The sequence below is a fragment of the Triplophysa dalaica genome, chromosome 14 (genome assembly GCF_015846415.1).
Source record: "Triplophysa dalaica isolate WHDGS20190420 chromosome 14, ASM1584641v1, whole genome shotgun sequence".
NCBI lineage: Eukaryota > Metazoa > Chordata > Actinopteri > Cypriniformes > Nemacheilidae > Triplophysa > Triplophysa dalaica.
Window position 1 is genome coordinate 13783983 of NC_079555.1, and position 18846 is coordinate 13802828.

Genomic DNA, 18846 nt, shown 5'->3' on the forward strand with positions numbered 1-18846 from the left:
TCTAAAACAAACTCTTAGTCCCATCTGAATCGGTTCAAGAAATCAAAAACGCCAGCTGATAAGAATTGTGATGTTGTTTAGAAAACTAGTCCGGGACTCTCCTGATATGTACATTGAAAGGCGATAGACTCATAATATTTGGGTATGTCTGAATAAAATATGTAAAATGTATAGACTGGTAGGAATGAGCTGTGAGTGAAGCTGTTGTTGTTGGGCAATATTCTAAACAGTGTTGGTTATAAAAGCTGTCATATCCTCCTCTGCATGTGTGCATTGTTAACACAACTATGGCATCCCTGATCTCTGCCAGCCCCCTCTCAGTTTAATAAGATTCTCTGGCTGTGTGATTGCCTTCAGAGGGAGATTCAGATCAGGCGTGTCTAATGACGAACAGGTAATGCTCCATTGTGTTTTAAGAGGACTCTCTGCTATCTGCAGCTCGGAAAATCAGTATGGGAAAAATGAAATCAGCACAATGACTTCTGTTAAACCTCATGAGTCATTACAGCCTGATTGCGTCTTCATTGCGAGACATATGGCACAATTAGAGCTGCTGAAATGTGTAGTGAGTAACCAGTCGAATATTGCTGTCGTCTTGAGCTGTCCTTGCGTATTAAAGTCAACATGAAACTGCATTCACGACCCATTTTCCTTATGTAATACAATGTATTTCTGAATAAAACAGGATATTCAACTAGATGAAATATGTGGGACAGGACCTGATTTTATCCAGTGGGAAAATGACTGGGTTGTGAGAAGGACAGAGCAAAAAAACACTTATTGCAGTCTTTATTCTACCTAAAAGTTGTCTCTTTATAACTGTGGTCTGTTGACAGACAATTAACCATCACAATTTCACCAGAATATGGTTTAATCGGCCTGATTTCGCGGAAACTATTTTACGAGATTGCTAATTCGTACATTTTAAATCGCACAAAAACGAACGCTTACTAGAAAAAAGCAATACTGAAACCTCACCCCTAACCTCGCCCCTAAACCGAGGACAGTAGGGTATGTTAACCACCACGCAAACCATGCAAATGCATAGGGCCCCACAAGCTTGGGGGCCCCCTTGTGGCTACAAAAGCGGTAAAATCATTTGACGCTTGATTTAGACACTCAAATATACGTAATGAAGCGAAAGTATCAAACCGGTGATCAAAATGAAAGAAAGCATGAAAAAAGTCAAATACAAATTTTACGAATATGGCAAAACAATGCTATTACACTTGCACCTTTTACTTTCTTATACTGTAGCTAAAAACATTCTGTAGTTTTCTGAGTAAATCAAAGGACATGTTTTCAATTTCAAAACCGAGAAGGTTTATTCTTTTAACAAACTGTACAGAATTTTGTGCTGTTATGTGGTTCAACATAAAATAAATCCAGTTTATATTTTTGTATGTATATATGTCTTAATTCAATGTATTCAATACTGCGGTGCAATTCAAACCAACATGTTAGGCAATGTTTAGGGGGGCTCAGGTCTTGACTTTGCTTAGGTGCCCCAAAATGGTAAACACGCCCCTGGGTGTGAAGCAAAATCGTACAAAAATCTACAAAAGAGATCGAATTTCGGAATTTTCGAATGAGCCAAAATGAGCCACAACGTAAAATAGTTACGTTTTTGCTGCCAGATTGTGTTGGTTAAATCGATTTTCATGTTGAGTTTGTCTTGTGAGTGCACAGCACACAAGCAGCTGAAATGTTGAAACATGGCTGTGGTGTATAATTGTCTCATTTATCATTTTACAGAGTAACAAACTGGAGTTGTTGGGCCGTGACACAGTTTTATAGTGTGTTGGTTCTAATTAGCGCTATTGTTTTGAATCTGTAATGTACATTTGTGTGTTTGAATGATATAGAATTTCACATCAGAGTTGTTTTGAAGGTCATTAATCACAGCAGGATGTCACTTTGTTGTGCAGAGTAGTGCTGTATTGTCTAATGTGTAACTGCATCGTGATGTTGTGTTGCCTTTATTTGTGCAGTGTACCATGGTCTCCGGAGATATCTCCGACCGCCTCCCACACTGCTGTTTACACATTCACTCCAATTTACAGCTTGTACACAGACTGGCCACACAGAGCACACATTCACTCGCATCTTAAAACATATGAGCCCACTGAATGTGGATGTGGACAGGAGACATGACTTTGGAGCTATGCACCTTTATTTGACCTCCATTTGCACTTATGCTATTCTCAATGAATATTTAATCAAGATTAATATCAGATTCTGAAGTTGGGATTGAATGAAATCAGTGTAATTATTCATAAATGCCTGGCGTGCCTTCAAGCATCAATTATTGATATAGAGGTTCTATGGTACTGAAGATGTTCAAACAGGTTGTCCCATTTCTCCAATGCTAAACGCAGCTGTCTGTATGATGTAAACATAATAGAGCCACAACAATTTTGCTCTTACAATTAGGGCTTATTTATAGATACAAATCTATAGACCACTTCGCAAGATGTAAACACTGTTCCAGCAGCAAATTCAATTTCTTATTTGTACATTTAAATCTTAAATTATTTATTCGATTAACCTTTTGATTCGGTTATTAATGTTCTTGTTGGTTCTATTCTGTTTGTGCAGTGTTAGAAAGCCACCGTCAGGCATAAACTTGTATCTCCACATTTCATTATTATAATTTTTTTATACATCATTAATAGTCACCCTTCATATATGTCTATTATATTTAAGCAATTAAAAGTATTAAAAGAAGCATGTAAACCTTGACACAAGTATTTGTTTTTTTATGAATAACATTAAAGATAATTTGGAAAAAATATATAAATATAACAATTAGTAATGTAATGTAATGTTATATAACATAACATTATATCATTTTTGAATAATGACTGATCTGAGAGCGCATCTTGTACTCAAAAAAGCAACCACATGTTATCGGTGCTCCAGAAGGGGGAAATATAGATACAGAAAATTTACTCTTCTTCAATAATTAAGAGATTCAATACCCAGGCTCTCTCATGGATATTTTGTAATTTAAAAAGCCTTTACTTTCAGGGCAAACTATTAAAAACACCAACGCATATACATGCCGTCATCAGGGTGTAAAAAAAAGGCAATCAAATACAGGAAGTTGTTAAATAGGAACCAATTCAGCCCCGACAGAACGTTGCAAAACGTTTTTTAAACACCCTGTTGTGATGACACAAGAGTTGAACTATGGCAGCTGATAAGGCCATTCTTTGTGTTCTTTTTGAAGAATTGCAGCTTTAACTTCCCCTAGGTGACTAAACATTACATCACCTGACCACTAGATGTCTACTCAAAAACAAAAAACACAGGAAATCAATTAAAGGAAAAACAAGTACATATTAAATATGTATCAAATAACTGCCATTAAAAACATTGGCGATTGTTTAATCGCTACCATGGATGTTGAATCTTTGTACAGTAATATGTTGCGTGAGGAAGGTTTGGAGGCAATGCAGTATTTTTTTAAATCTCGCTTACATGATGCCGTGTGCTTTTTATTGTGCACTTGACGGAATGGATTCTGAAAAACAAAGATTTTTTTTGTTTGAAGATCGTCTCTACAGACAAGAAAAAGGCACCGCCGTGGGAGCAAGCTTTGCACCGAACTATGCTAATTTGTTCTTGGGTCTGTGGGAAGAAAGATTTATATATTCTACCAAAATCTCTTTTAAAGATAAGATTGTCTGGTGGGGACGATACATGATGATGTTGTTGTTATCTTTTAGGATGCCCAAAGAACCACTGGATTTTCATCCTAATCTTAATGCAACAAATGACAATTTGAGGTTGAATTTGGTGTATATTCATTGTCTGGATTTAACTATTACAAATGACACAGGTTGCTTACATACTGTACTTAAATCTATGAAAAACGTTTTTGACAAAGAGGTTACCATTCGACAGTACTCGAACAAGCATGGTAGAGTGCAGTCACATGAGGAGAGATGATATTTTATGCAAGCAACAGAAATCCTTTTCGGGTTCAAATATGGTCTTAATGAAGATGTTGACTTTTCTTAAATTCTGTAATTTTGCGACTTTGTCTATTTAATTTTGATGTAATCAATATTTGGTTTGTATTTGTTATTTTGTAATTTAACACACATTTCATGTGTACTTGTTTTTTCTTGAATTGATTTCCTTTTTGTTTTTGAGGAGACATCTAGTGTTCATGTGATAGAATGTTCAGTCACTTGGATTCCAATTTAAAGAATATCCTGTATTTGATTGCTTTTGTCTTTCACCCGATGAAGGCCCATTGATTTTTTCAATAGTTAGCAAATTTCATATCAGTATAAATTAAAATGAAACTTTATAAAGTAAAGTGTGTTAGTACTGTCAGACAGATTATGCCTGTGAAGATCAGTCATAACCAAAAATATTAAAAAAAATTGAGAATGCTTTGCTTGTCATCACATGCATCTTTAAAACTATTTATATTCTATCATAAAATGTTATCTTTGCAATAATAATAACAACAAAGGACTTAGTTCCAAACGTGAAAAATCAAATAAAGACATATGCAAGAGCTGTAGGGTGTTCCTGTATCTCAGCTTGTAGAACATTACGAATGTCATAGATTCAAGGGAATACACATACTGAAAATAACCTATAGCCTGAATACGCTATTTGTCGCATTGGATAAAAGCATCTGCCAGACACATAAAAAATTAAAAGGACCCATTATGATAGTTACATGGTATCAGAGGTCAGCGTGTACAAAAGACGCAGACGTTTCATATGGTTAACAGATTGCATTTGCAGTTCCTAATGAGGTCTAGAAATTCTGAAGGCTTCTTAAAACGCTTCACTTTGATAAGGTCTGGAACTCAACATTTGTACATTAAGGGGCTGAATAGCCTGGGCCGCCTAGTGGGAAAATTGTAAATAAATAAATAAAAAATACATTAATAATAAAACAATAACAGGAGCGCCTCTAGCATCAAACAGTACCATCCACCTTTGAAAACCACACCCCTATCTCTGAAGTAAGCACTGATTATCAGAAGAGAAGCGTTTAATGGCTTGTTCATGGCCATGTTTGTGTGTATGTGTGTGCTTGGCCGGCTAATTCAGAGAGTCGCATACCTATCACACTGTGAAGAAAGCCAACACAGAAGGACCATCACGGAGCGATCGGCCCCCGGCAAGAAGCTCTTTACGGGTGATAGGGCGTTTTTCAGTCGATTAAGAAAGAGAGGCCTGAAACAGGGTCATCTTGTTCAGCGATCAGTCTGAAAAAGATCTTAGGAGAAGATTTCTATCGTTTCACAGTGTATTTGAGAGCGTGACAATACCGGCGTTATCAGATCTCCAACATGTTGAAGACTTGTGCAAGTTAATTGTTTTATAGACATAAGGTGAATTATTTGATACAATTCCATTCTTTTGAATGTCATAGCACTCGACAAGAGGAAAAGACAGCCCTCTGTGTAATGTTCTCACAGCTGAGGCAGCCATTTTCTTCTGCAAGCTGCCATTTTCTTCCCCTTTTATCCTGAGATCGCATTTCTTCATCAACACATTATAATCACAATACTTGTGTGATTATACAAGTAATGTCAGCAACACATTAAAGTAAAACCGGGATTCAATTCGCAGCTGAGAGATACAGTCGCTTGGCATGTAACAGACATGCAAAACAGACGATTAGCTTGTACAGTTACCAAAACAAAACCAAGAAACATTTCCAACTAATGGCATGTGGTGGGCTTCTGAATATGTCCTCTTTTCTGCATCTGTTTTTAAAAAATCACACTGCTCAATTAAAGATGATATTGTATTAATGTCTCCCAGGTTTTTGCTTTGCTTACAAGAATACAATTACAATTATACAGTAAAGGCATGTTTTTTGTTTATTAGTTCTTGGTCATTCTGCTATTATTTTTTGCACATTATTTTCAGGCAAGTGGTTAACAGTTCTCATTAAACCCACTCGTGTCATGATGGTCAAAGACATGAAAAAACAGCTTTAATTTAACAATAAAAATGTAATATCATTTTACCTTTATCCTTGTTTAACCGTTAGCAAGAATGATGTCTGAGAGTAAATAGACGTCTGCCTCCTGAAACTTAATCTGCTGGCGTCGTGTTGGCTGTTTTCCTTTAGAAACACAATCACTATTCGGTCTCATATTTCATATTTGTTTTATACTGCTGTTGTGATGTATTTTCAAAAATGGCCCTGCTTCCAACACTCCTTGCGTACAAACAAATATATGTGAAAACAGAACATTCCCTGAATCTTTGTGCTGCAGTTTCAGCTTGCTCTCTGTTGTCCAGGTGATTGTAAAAGTTTTTTTTCCCCTTTCTTGACTTTCCCTTTTCTATCCCGAGAGGTTGATGTCATTTTGAATGTGCGATTTTGAAATACTGACAAGATGAGCAGATTTCTTCCTGCAGTGCTTGTTTTGAAACAGCTGGTGTGGAATATATCAGAAAATCCCAGAGTGCCATTTGGAGGGATCCAAAAAGAACATGACGTCCCTGCGTAAGCAAAGTAGCAGGTGATGGAAAAGTGTCGCGTATGTTGCAGCAGGCGGCAGTTGAGCTCAAGCAATTTGTGCATTTTTTTACATCAGCCGTTTGACATTTATACTGCATTGTGAGAGCAATAGTCGGGTAAGACGACACAACCGAAATTGTGTGCTTTCAATGGAAACGTGTTGTCCTCCTCTGCCGTCCTCCTCAGAACAGGATGTTGACTCTCCTAGCGAAATGGAAAAAATTATGTTTGCCTGTGTCTGTTCAACCTGTGGCGCCGACTGAAATCATCTGCAGCCAGACTCTTCCTGAGTGTGTGTGCCACATATATCTTCCACTAAAACACAATCAGCCCTGACAAGACTCATAGGGTAAAAGTGCTTTTAAGCCTCTTTGTCAAGCCGAGAACCTCCACACACAAATACATTCAAATAAAACCTACATTCGCTCTATTGAAGGAGAACAATTACTGCAACTAAGACTCGTTGACACTAATTCTTCCAATTGCTCGTCTCTATTCTCTTCTTTGTAACATTAGATGAACGGTGCCTTTGACAAGACGCCTGCCCAGATCAATGCTGGTTTTGTTGTGGGGCGAAGTTGTGCCAGAGCCAACTTTCTGTCAGTGGTGTGGATGTAATTTGATAAGGTGCCCTGCAACGGGCCTTCGTGCTAAATGTGACATTGAGCGCTGACACGAGTGAGTCTGGAGGAGAGATAGATTGAGTGCAGAAGGTTTTACGGTCCAGAGTTTCATGGCGTCGTGTCAGGGCGGTTGAGTGTTGTGTAAAATATGTATTGCATCAGAGATGGTCTGATCCCAGTTTATAACAAAGCCCAGTCAATGTCATTTGGAGTTATTTTATAAGTGAGGTTTAAATGGCTTGTTTAATGGCATATTTATTTGATTGACTACAACCTTTCAGAATATGACCAAACACGGGGCCCTGCAGGTGAAACACAAATGTGGGATCGGCAGTGTACGGATAAAAGAAATGAACTTCACTTCTTTGTATTGACAAAGACTTGAGAGGGGAGACATGGAATTATTGGGGAGAGAGAAAGGGATTTGGATCAGGACACATTAGAGATCAGAATCCAACCAGCAATTATTTTGCTAAGACATACAGTAACATGTGAATAAAAAAAAAATCAATGTCTAAATTGTGATATTTTTTTTATAAATGTACTAAATAAGTAGTTTAATTTAAAATAAGTAGTACTGTTTATAAAATCCTGGGTTATTTTCAACCCAACATTGGGTCAAAAGGGACAAACCCAGCCATGGGGTCTAACTCCAATTAACTTTTATATTTTACCATAATAATGAAATTAATTCAGCATTTTGGGTTGAAACAACCCATGATAAAATAATTTAACCCAACAGTGGGGTATGTCACTTTTTTATCCTGCGCTGGGTTGAAAATAACGCAACATTAAAGCAATTTGTTTAGCTGGGTTTTCACAGGCAGGGACACAAATGTAAAGGAATTTAATAATTGAAAATAACCCACGATTTTAGGATGTAACATATAGTACACATTTACACACTCTAAAAAACACTGGGTAATTATTTATAAAATGATTATCCTCGATCCATCAATAGGTTAAAACAACCCAACATTTTGGACAACCCAGTGTAGGTTAATTTGTAACCCAACCTTTGGATTCGTCCCTTTTTTACCCAATACTGGGTTGAAAATAACCCAGCATTTCTTTTTAGAGTGTAATACAAACTTATTCTGTGTTCTTGTAGTTCGACAGCTGGTAGAGCCCATGACCGTGGTCCTAGGGAATTTACTTTAAATGTATTGAATGCACTATAAGTGGTTTCGTCTGCCAAACACAGCACACAGAAGTAAATATTTCATAACTGCCTGACTATTCCCCTTCTGCAGCATTAACACAAAACACACACAGACAGCGGCTACACCAGTGCTGCTTTGTAACCTAGCAGCAGCCTCTGCAGGGAAGTGCGATGGTTTCTTTAAGATTTCTCTGCCTCTCTCGCTGCTACCTGCTCTCTGAGTAATTGGTCCATAACCCCTCTTTTCACACACATCGCCAGCAAAGCAGGAAAGCAGACAACAGACATCTCTCCTCTGACACACACAAACACACACGCACACACATTCAAAAACAGACACTTCCCCTGGCTAAAAATAGAAGCAACACACCATCCCAAAAAGCTTCATTCCAATGATGATTTTCTGTGTTAGCATCCAACACGTTGATGTGATGGTGTGAGCCAAGCTGCTCGATTCCTCATTCTCACCGTCCTCTATTGACTCTCGCCCCCTCCCTTGCCTCTCCATCGCTTCTATCACTCACGCCATCCGTTCCTCTCCTGACTCCCATTCTCTTCCACTCTCCATCCCAATTTAGCTAACATCCTGTCTCCTGTTCACGCTTCTTACACAATTCTCTCTCTCTTTCTCACTTTGCTTTTTGATGTGCAATAAAGTCTTCTCTCAGCCAAGGTCATGGAGGAGAAGTTAGATTGGTGTGTGCGTTATTGTTGGTGTTCTGAACGGGATGGTCGGATCGTGTAAGCTAATTGGCTACAGCCGAGGCGGTTATGAGAATTGATTCAACTCGCAAGTCCGGACTCAGTGCTGCATTTTCGTGCTGTACATCACCCCCTGGATTCTTTTAAAGAGCTTCTCATCTCCCGTGCAACAAGGACAATTCCGGAGATAATTGTGTTTGTCTGTCATCTTTGATACACGTAAGTAGATCGTGTGTTAGAAGGGGCAGCAAAGCATTTCTGGGTGACCCAGGAAGACGACTTTTATGTCCGACATCAAGGACAACTTCCCGCCCTGTTCAGAATCAAAGCTTCAATGTGAACCTTTCCCTTGCTGATAGTTAAAAAGCAGGTCTTACTTAGAAAGTGCATAATACCTGGAGAGAGCTTTGCGATAGCATTCTCATTGAACCCAATAGCAGTTGCTTGGATGGTGCAGGGGCTATTAAAAATTATGTCATGTCATACATTTGAGACCTGCCGTATTTACCGAAGCAAAGAAGGTTGTAAGCCAGTCATTTAAAATATTAATTTTATGTTATATGTAATGCGACCCTGTCTGTGAAGTCCAACATAAATCTCATAATCTAAATGTGAATATCAAACCTTGATGAAATATCAAAGTTGGATTTCAATTATTAGTTTTCAATTTATTGCAATATTTCATATGTCCTTTCTTAGCGAATTTGTAAGATATTAAGGTTATATTTCCACAGAATGTTCTTTACATCATGTAGGATCATCATGTACAGTCTGCTTAATGCTTTGGGTTCAAAGGGGGTTAAACTCAAGGGTTCGGTTAAATTAACACAGAAAATGGTTTACAGTGACCCAACTATGGTTTAAAACAGCCCAGCGTTTTGTGTTGATACAACCATGAATAGGTTAATTTACAACGCAAAAGCAATGTGTTTAGCTGAGTTTTTTACTGGCAGGGTCACAAATGTAAAGGACTTTATTGGTTATTTTAAATGTGCATTTCTAGCTCTAATCGTCTATAATCATACTCTCACCAGATGCTAGTACATCAAAACAACCACCTTTTTGGAGCACCTAATGACCAGCATTGACCGGCTTGATAAATAATGGTTCGTTTCCACAGAGCGGTACGGTTTGGTACAGTGCAGTACGGTACGCAAATATTTGCATTTCCATTTTCAGAAGTTGTAAATGGTACTGAAATAGCACACTGTACTGTACCACTTTGGTGGATGGTAAAAGGTTGACAGAGAATCATCACATGGCCGTGTGTGCCATTGTTTAATGACACTGATTGCAACATTCCAGTATACCACCCCTCTAAAGCCAACACCCTTTTGATTTCATGTTTTTGGAGGTCATTGATAACCATTGATTCCATGAAAGGAGGTGCAGATGGTTACACACATTGAGCCTAGGGGCACAGCAGTCATGACCAAATAACAGTGGTAGAGACAGAAAGAATTGGTTGCGTCAGTTAAACTCCGTGTGCGTAATGAGACATTCTTGGAAAGAACTGGGTGTTATCGTTGTTTGTGCCATGGAGTTGCCCCCTTTCTTTCAAGTGTGCATTTAGAGTCTATTAAAAAATGTGAAGAGCGTTTATCCATTCAGTGAATGGGAACTGAATGTGGTCTGTCAGTCTCTAACATATACTTTTGTGTTCAGGAAGGTCACACAGGTTTGGAATAACACAAGGATGAGGTAAATGACAGAAGTGTCATGTTCATTGTCCACAGACATCCCCCAAAATGAATGCAGCAATTTTAGAATGATGGTCTGCGCCCTTCACATCCATCTTCAATGGATCCTGCCACAATCTGCTTTGCCCTTTGCCCACTGTGCAAAAGACCACTCCTTTATCCCCCCTTTTTTCTTTCCCATTTCCCATTTATCTGTCCATCAATCTGCTTAAATCTCCTTCTCCGAGTCCCCAGCCTCAGTGTGTGATTGGAGAGGGCTGCTTTAATAGTGCAGGTCACACTGTGAAATTCTCCGTCCGCTGCGCCTCGGCGTTTGATGCACATCTCTGGTCCTTAGGCCTCGACCGTCCTCTTTATGACACTGATAAGATGTGCCGTGAACATAAAGAGTTTGTAATGGTGGCGGTGCTTTTTTCCCCCACAAAATTATAAAGAAATCAGTTCCATCTCCGTGCCTTTCACTGCTGAGTTTTTCTTTTTGATAGCTCCTTAAAATGATATTGATGTCATGACATCTATCCATAGACTTCCATAGTGCTGTGGGACGTTATCAGAATTAATTTCATTAATAAAATACTGGATGGAATGATGTCATTATATCAGCTCCATTAACAATTCTAAATTTTTATTGCTTTGTCCTGACGATAAATGTTATCAGTTTAGTCTGACTCTTAAATGAATTTATTTAATCAATCTTATTAAGTTTTAAATTCATATTGTAAGTTATCAGTTTAAATCAGTCTAATAACCTGCTCACTGACTAAATCAGTCAAAATGGTTCTGAACTCCAAGCCATTACATTTGTCATGTGAGCTCCAATGAACCAAGAACCATTTGTGATATAAATTAGTTAAATAACTGATTCGCTGTTCATTGAATAAACAGTTAAAAGATAGACATCTCAATGTAAGCAACAGTAATGGCAAACACTTTACAAGAGGGTTGTATTGCTAACATTTATTAGTGCATTATTTAACTTGAACTAACAATAAACAGTGTGTTTTGTTCATTGTTTGTTAATTTATTGTGCATAAATCTAATGTTAATAGATACAACTTTCCATTAAAAAATGTGTTACTAGTAATATTATTTATGTTCCATAGAAGTGTTGTGCAGTCTTGGTTCATGTTATTAATGTATGTAAAGTTAATATGTTTTGTTGGAGAACCAGAAGCTCAGTGGTTTGAGTGTGGCGCTAGCAACGCCAGAGTCATGGGTTCGCATTGCACATACTCAGAAATAAAACGTATATATTATAATGCAATGTAAGTCGCTTTGCATAAAATGCATAACTGTACAGTAAATACAGAAGCATGTGGAATCAGAAATGTAAACTGAATCCCAATAAACTCTATACAGTAGATTGAAGATGCTTCAAAGCCAATAATCTTTAGTTTTCCACCATCCAGTGTCTCAGACTAACACTGTCACCTTTTCTCACCCTCCCCATCTGTGACATTCATTCAATGTGATTTTTTTCTTCCTCTGTCCTTTTCATTCAACCAGAAGATATTTTAAATCAATCTCTCCTTACACATTTTCACACAGTACATTACAGGCAACAAGGGACAAGAACAATATTACTTGGTGGAACTTCATGAGCTTTTAAAGTAAAAGTGCTATGCTGGAGAACACAGAGACAGAGATTAATTTCCACTAGATTGTCCAACATGAGATTTACTGTATGTTGGCAACGGAAGTCTTGAGTCATCTAACGTTCCCAGATTATCTCTTTCTTCATAAGAAATTATTATTTTTGTCATGCATTCACTTTTTGTTATTAGATCTGCATTGATGGTTGATGTAGATTGGTTTTAGGAATGTGTTGGTGCTTTATCGCTACAATCATTCTGAACTTTGAAGACATACAGGGTTTAAAAATGTCTGTATTTGTCAAATAAAAACTGGCCCATTTTTATCTGAAGTTGTTTTTTTTATCTGCCAAATTCTGTGATCCCGTTGGGAGCTCTTTCCTTTTCGTCTTCCCGACAGATTCGCAAGCTTTTCATGGAAAGCATGAACAGGAAATGTCCAAAACTTTCATCAAGGTTTAAATGAAATGTTTATTTTGTGGACTAACTTTAAATAACACAAAATGCTTTGATGATGTGCCACTTTAGTGCGTTTATACTCAGATCAAAGTTTCCCAGGGTACTGGTTTTCATTTACGAAACCGATAATATAAAGAGGGCTCCGGGGCATGTTTACCAGTTAAAGGTGTCTAGTTTTCAAGGTCCCAGCTCTCCTTTTGAAGATTAGAAACTCTGATTTTGGCAAATGGTGCAAGCGGGAAGGATCACTCCAGGAGGTCGATACACTTGTGTATCTTTTGCTCTTGTCTTAATAACCTTGTTTTTTTGTATCTGCCTACATCACTGCTGCCCCTGTTGGCTATTGGTACAAACTGCAGGATGATGTTTCATGGAAATGTTTACCATTGATATTGAGGGGCGAGCACACAACCTGCATCTTATTCACTGTCAATCACAATCCATTTTTAACAGGTGCTCAATGCACTGAAATAGCATTATGTGTTTTTAAACATACAGTAGTCATTCTTTTTTTAGAACAAGCACACCTGCTTTCTGTCACTTAGAGATGTCAGCAGGTCTTCATCAAACGATGGAAAAGGATTTAGACCATATATATCGTTTTTCCTAGGCATAAAGTTAAATATTTTAAAAGGGGAAATTCAGGAGTGATGCTCCTGGTTAAGCAGATTGTGGTCTCCATCTTTCACCATATTGCAGCCTCACAGGATAAGGAATTGTGTCATTCAGATTGCCTTCCGCACAAATTTTCTTCCGTCATTTTTGTGTTGTTATTTGATTTCCTTCAGTGAATCAGGTGCTAAAACATTACAGACATCGCTCCAGTGGGTGTGATTTATTCTTGAGTTGTTTTCTGTGATTTCTTTATGATTCATTAAAAAAGCGTTGAGAATAACACATCGTTTTTCTTTTAAAGCAAGAGCTAGCTAATCACTGAAAAACTTGGCTTAGATCCTGACTCGATTTTAGTGTTTTTGACTGTAAAGGCCAATATTTTGTGTAATTTACAAATCAAATGAGGTCTTTATATACTTGATAACTCATTAAATGACCATATTTAAGTATTTGGTTTGTTCATAAAAAATAGACTAGCTTAGAAAATGCTAACAACGTCTGCACATGCTACAGTAAAAGTGCCATATGGGTTTGTCTTACAGTGTTACACCTTGAAAAGGCTTTTGTTTATAAGATTTGTTTAATGTTTATTATTGTGCCAAAATGTGTGTTTGCAGATCGAATCAAAGTAGTTACATTATAGATTTTGTTTTAAGTGCAGAGGTCTCTGTGGAGCTCATTGCACATATAAATTCGGACTGTGCTGAACAAATATAAAATTCAGACAGAAAAACTTTTGTGGCACTTATTCAATTTGGGTGCATATCTTACGTGTTGTATTTGATTACTGGTGTCTCTATTTCACTTGGCAGGAGGTTGATAACGTCTTATCTCTCCATCGGCAGTAGTCTGATTTCAGTGGTCGGTATCAAACATCAAACTCACAGAGATGTTGGATTCACGACATGATAGCAACATCATTTTACCAGTAAATATATAGTAATCCCGAGCTCAACTGAAAGGCACTTTTCATTTTATTCCAGGTTATACGTTTCTTATGTCTCTCTCTCTCTTTCTTCTGTTGTACGTTCTGCCTCTGTAATTTAATGCAAAATGAAAGGCCTGCTGAATAGGTGTATCATGAAGATGGGAGAAAAGATATGTGTCTCCAAAGCAAACACACACAAAGAGAGCAAAAGAATGGAAGACAGAGCCTTCGATTCTAATGGAAATGGAATGGAATTGAGAGCTCTGTGTTTCATCTTTATACCAAAAAAAGCTTCAGTGGTCAAAGAAAACATAATCAATACATAGACTGTAGATCTTTATCGTGTTGGTACACAAAACCCCGGTCTGGCATTAATATTTTAGTGCGCTCCTGGATGATTCTGCTTGCTTACCTGGCTTGCTGAAGTGGTCCAAATACCTCCAAATCTGGCAGTTGTTTTGTGCTTCGGATTTAAAACAGGCCAAACTGGGATGATCAGTGTAATATGGGGAATGTCTTTTTTATGATATCCTGTATGGTCAGGGCCTTATGACTTTATGTTGAACGTCAGGTCATCCATCACAATACAAACAACACAAAAAGATCTGTAAAAACAATATACTGTATTTATTTTATCTTATTAGTAAGATGTTCTTTAAGAATTGTTTCAGCATGAAAACATTCAATTTCTATCCCCAAACACAGAAATCATTTCCATATGATTGTTCTTTCTCTTATGTAAACCCCAGTTTTTATTATTCCTCTTTGTTTGCTCTTATCTCTCTATCGCTGTCTCTCTCACTTTATCTCTCAGGGTTTGTGACTGTTGACCAGGCAGCTGCTTTCGTGTCTCAGGTCACACTGCTCGCAACCCCTGGCTGACTGTCGCTTTATTAGCATGTGAACCTTATCTTGCCACTGGCTCTCTTGCAACCGAAGATACTGCTGCCGGCACGCCAATCAAACGCTAGAATCTTTGAGGATTTGTCCTCCCCAGCCACTGAATAAATGAACGAGAAGAGTGTAACTGCTGACATAAGAGATAAAGGATTTGCAAGCGTATTTACACATGCATTATTACAACCTCATTAGCAGCTGATAAAGGCTCAAAGGATCCAGATGACATGACGTGATACGCTATGAACTGGACTGCCGAGATAATAGGTCATTTGAGTACTGAGAATAGCATTGGCATGTGTACGGGAATAAACTAGGTATACGTTCTAGCTTATTCTGTGCAAAATCGCCCAACAAGATAGGGGGAAACCGTCTGACTGACATGTAAAGCTTATTTTGTTTTGTATTTAGTGTGGGTTTATTTGATCTGAAACAGATTGTACTATATGATAGTAACATGGCATGTGTTTAAATAATTGGCGCATCGGTCTCAGTGGACGCTTCTACTAAAACAGAAAAACTGTGATCGTTTGTATTGACGTTCATTATCAAAAAAGCACTTCGATAACTTAAGTGTACGTGCAATATTGCCTATTATGTTTGAACGCAGTGCACATGTAATGTTTTACAAAGGCAATCGTGACTTTTAATTTTTGATACAGACCCACATCTCTGTCCTACTTTACAGATTTCTAAGCAATTTTAGAACGATATTTTGCAACACTTCTCATATTACTGCCCCCTGAGGGTGAATCAGTTACGTCGTTGAGATACCCATCCCTCATTCTGAGGTTGTGTTGGATAGAGCATCTGCTATAGTGCGTATCAATGTAAAATAACTTTGAGTTTGTACAGAAAAGTGCAGAAGTTAGATTGCTACCAACATGTTTTAGTACAGATTTGATGCATGCTTGTCATAAACAGCGCAGACAGCAACCCCGTTTTGAATGGAAAGGCAAATCCTTCTTTCCCCAGATTGGTCTTATTAGGGTGAGTGTTTCACTTTTATCAGACTGGAAGGATTTTGCAAGAAGCAATGCCTCGATGTCATGCCTAAGAAGTTAAGAAATGCCATTAAGCGGCGTGAATGCACTGGTGTTTATGTGGACTGGGTTATGTGTTTATTGTAGTAAGTGTCGCTCCTCTGTTCAGTAGCTGTGTATGATGAAAGTGTGGCATTTTCTGAGATGTGACTCATTTGCACTCAAAGGACCTAATGAATTTGTGAAAGAAAAACAGGGGTGTTTGATGGAAAATGGTAAAAGATGAGAAACTGGGAAGATTAACCAAACCCTCTGGGGATAGTTTGGATGACCTCATTTTAATCTTATATACAGTTTCTTAACTTTTTTTTATTCTTAAACTTTCTTTTAGGGCAAGGGTTTGTCATTATGGTGGAGACTGCATGATATCATTTTTATTTTAGCTTTTGTCTTAAACATTAATATATGAAATCCAGAAAGAAACCCCACATGTCCCAACATAATACACTTTCCTGGTAATACATACTTAAAATGAAATTCTATGTGTGTAATCATTACTTTTAAGTCCTCTGAAGAGAGCAAAGAGGTATGATGGCAATTCAATGCCTCAATGTACATCGGGAAATTGAGTATAAGCTTACAAAGGAGTGTTCCTGGATTTATTATTCAAAGGTCAGGAAGCCTGAATTTGATAAAAAATGGTAAATGAAGTAATTTTGAAGCTTTCTCATCTCTTCAGCTTCAATCCCCGAGGTGCTCAAAAGAGATTTTGCTTCAACTTTAGAATTTCAAGGCTTACACAATTGCGCTCAAGCGCCGCAGACATGTCAATGTGACCCAACAGTTCCCATTGGCTTTAATGAAAGCAAAATTCTTGAAAATAAATTAAAAAAATAAAACCTCAGAAGGGAATACTCAAATGAACAACACTTTCCTTCACTGTCTGCTTAACCTCTAAATCTTAGCGCTGCCTTTGGACTGGATATATACAGTATATCTAGCTTTAGAATTGCCCCTTGCTAATTTATAAAGACTAACTTTTCTCTTTTAACAAGGTGTTCTGGGAGTTCAATTGAAAGCAGCCTTATCTGTATCATATTTTTTTCAAGAACATGTTAAAGTCATTGTTCTGGTTGGGTAGAGCACTGAACTTTATTAAAACTATGAGCTGACTACAGGGATTATTGGGTCTTTTCCCAGTGGGATGGTCAACTTGTGAATCAATTATCTCAACCCAATTCATATATACAAGTAAACCTAATATGATTAGCCACAGTGCCTGTTTGGTCATCTGTAGATTCAAGGACCCCACGGCCCTCTTTTTTGTGTATTCCTTAGTTCTGTTAATAGAGCATTGCGATAGCAGAAAGGTTATGATTCAATTCCCTGGGAACACATACTGATGTAAATGTACAGCTTGAATGCACTGTAAATCGTTTTATTATAAAAGCATCTGCCAAATGCGTAAAAATGCAAGAAATCTAAATTATTTGAGTTATGACATCAATATTTTGGTCCATTTAAGCTGCGGTTGCGAACCACGGCATAGGTGCTCAAGTTGTACTTTATGTGACTGCTCCGTTACACTCCAAAATGATTTGTGTGCTTTTTTCATGCACGGCCCACAAGTTTCCTCACCTGCTAGGAAATATGGTGAAAGAATATTTGTTAAAATCATTTACAATGCAGGCCAAGTTAATCATGCACTATCGCATATGCCGTGCTATTCATCTTCAAGTGATGTCTAATCCAAAAGCTGACCTCTGGACTTTATTCCAACCTCCTTAACATGGAACCGAATTATATTTTATTTATCAATGTTTATTAGATAATAAAGCATGAAAAGCTATATATGCTAACATGTGGGACACAGTTTAACGCCTCGGTGTTGGAATGCTGCTAGGTGGACCAAATGAAAGGATCACAACTGACTTGTATTATGTAACACATGACGGAATGCAGTGTATTCTTTCCCTTCTGATCGCACCAATACTCACCAGCTCCTCTAGTGCTTACCTTTTATTGTGGAAATCTGTTTACTCTGTGTTTATGTTGTTTCAGTGTAATGAATGGTAATTTGGGCTTTCTTCAACATAGTAGCTCCATTGTTAGCATCAATGCGGGCTAATTACACACAGTCAGAACATAAAGAAACAATACCCCTCTGTAATTCTGGACCGCTCTGAATAGAGCAGACCAAAGTCTGTCATTTATCTCACGCTCGCATTTGTCTCCTCAACTCTCAAGAGCTGATGAATGAAGAACAATCACCGTTTCTCAACACAGTGCTCCACTCAGCACTAAGACAAAGTGTGTCTGCACTTACTCAATGTTTTTGTCTTGAATATAATCAATTACCCCTAGCTGTGTAAATATAAGGCAATGTGAACCACTGTTCAAGTGCTTTGACAGTCATTTTGTCTTCATCTGTATTCCTTCTCTCTCTGTTCCCCACAGACAGATTGGTGTATCAAAGCGAACGAGTCAATGACTGCTGTGGAGCTCTTGTATCTGGCCCAATAGTGTGGAGTCATCACGCTCTGGGCTCTGAAAAGAGGAAAGAATGGACGGACGGAGGGACGTCAGAATGGGGATTCAACCTTTTGGAAGGTCAGTGAAGTACGATGTCGTATTATGCTCTTTTGATGTCATGCTGATGTTCCACAGCTGTCTT

The 18846-nt window shown here is 37.9% G+C and overlaps 1 protein-coding gene across 1 annotated transcript in view; it reads left to right on the top strand.

The window, feature by feature from the left end:
• si:cabz01090165.1 (uncharacterized protein LOC100333421 homolog) overlaps window positions 1-18846 on the top strand; it is a 128521-nt gene that overhangs the window by 53253 nt on the left and 56422 nt on the right. The window contains exon 3 of the mRNA XM_056766900.1: window positions 18630-18782. Coding sequence (XP_056622878.1) covers window positions 18736-18782 — 47 coding nt within the window. The 5' untranslated portion in view covers window positions 18630-18735. The remainder of the gene's footprint in view (window positions 1-18629; window positions 18783-18846) is intronic.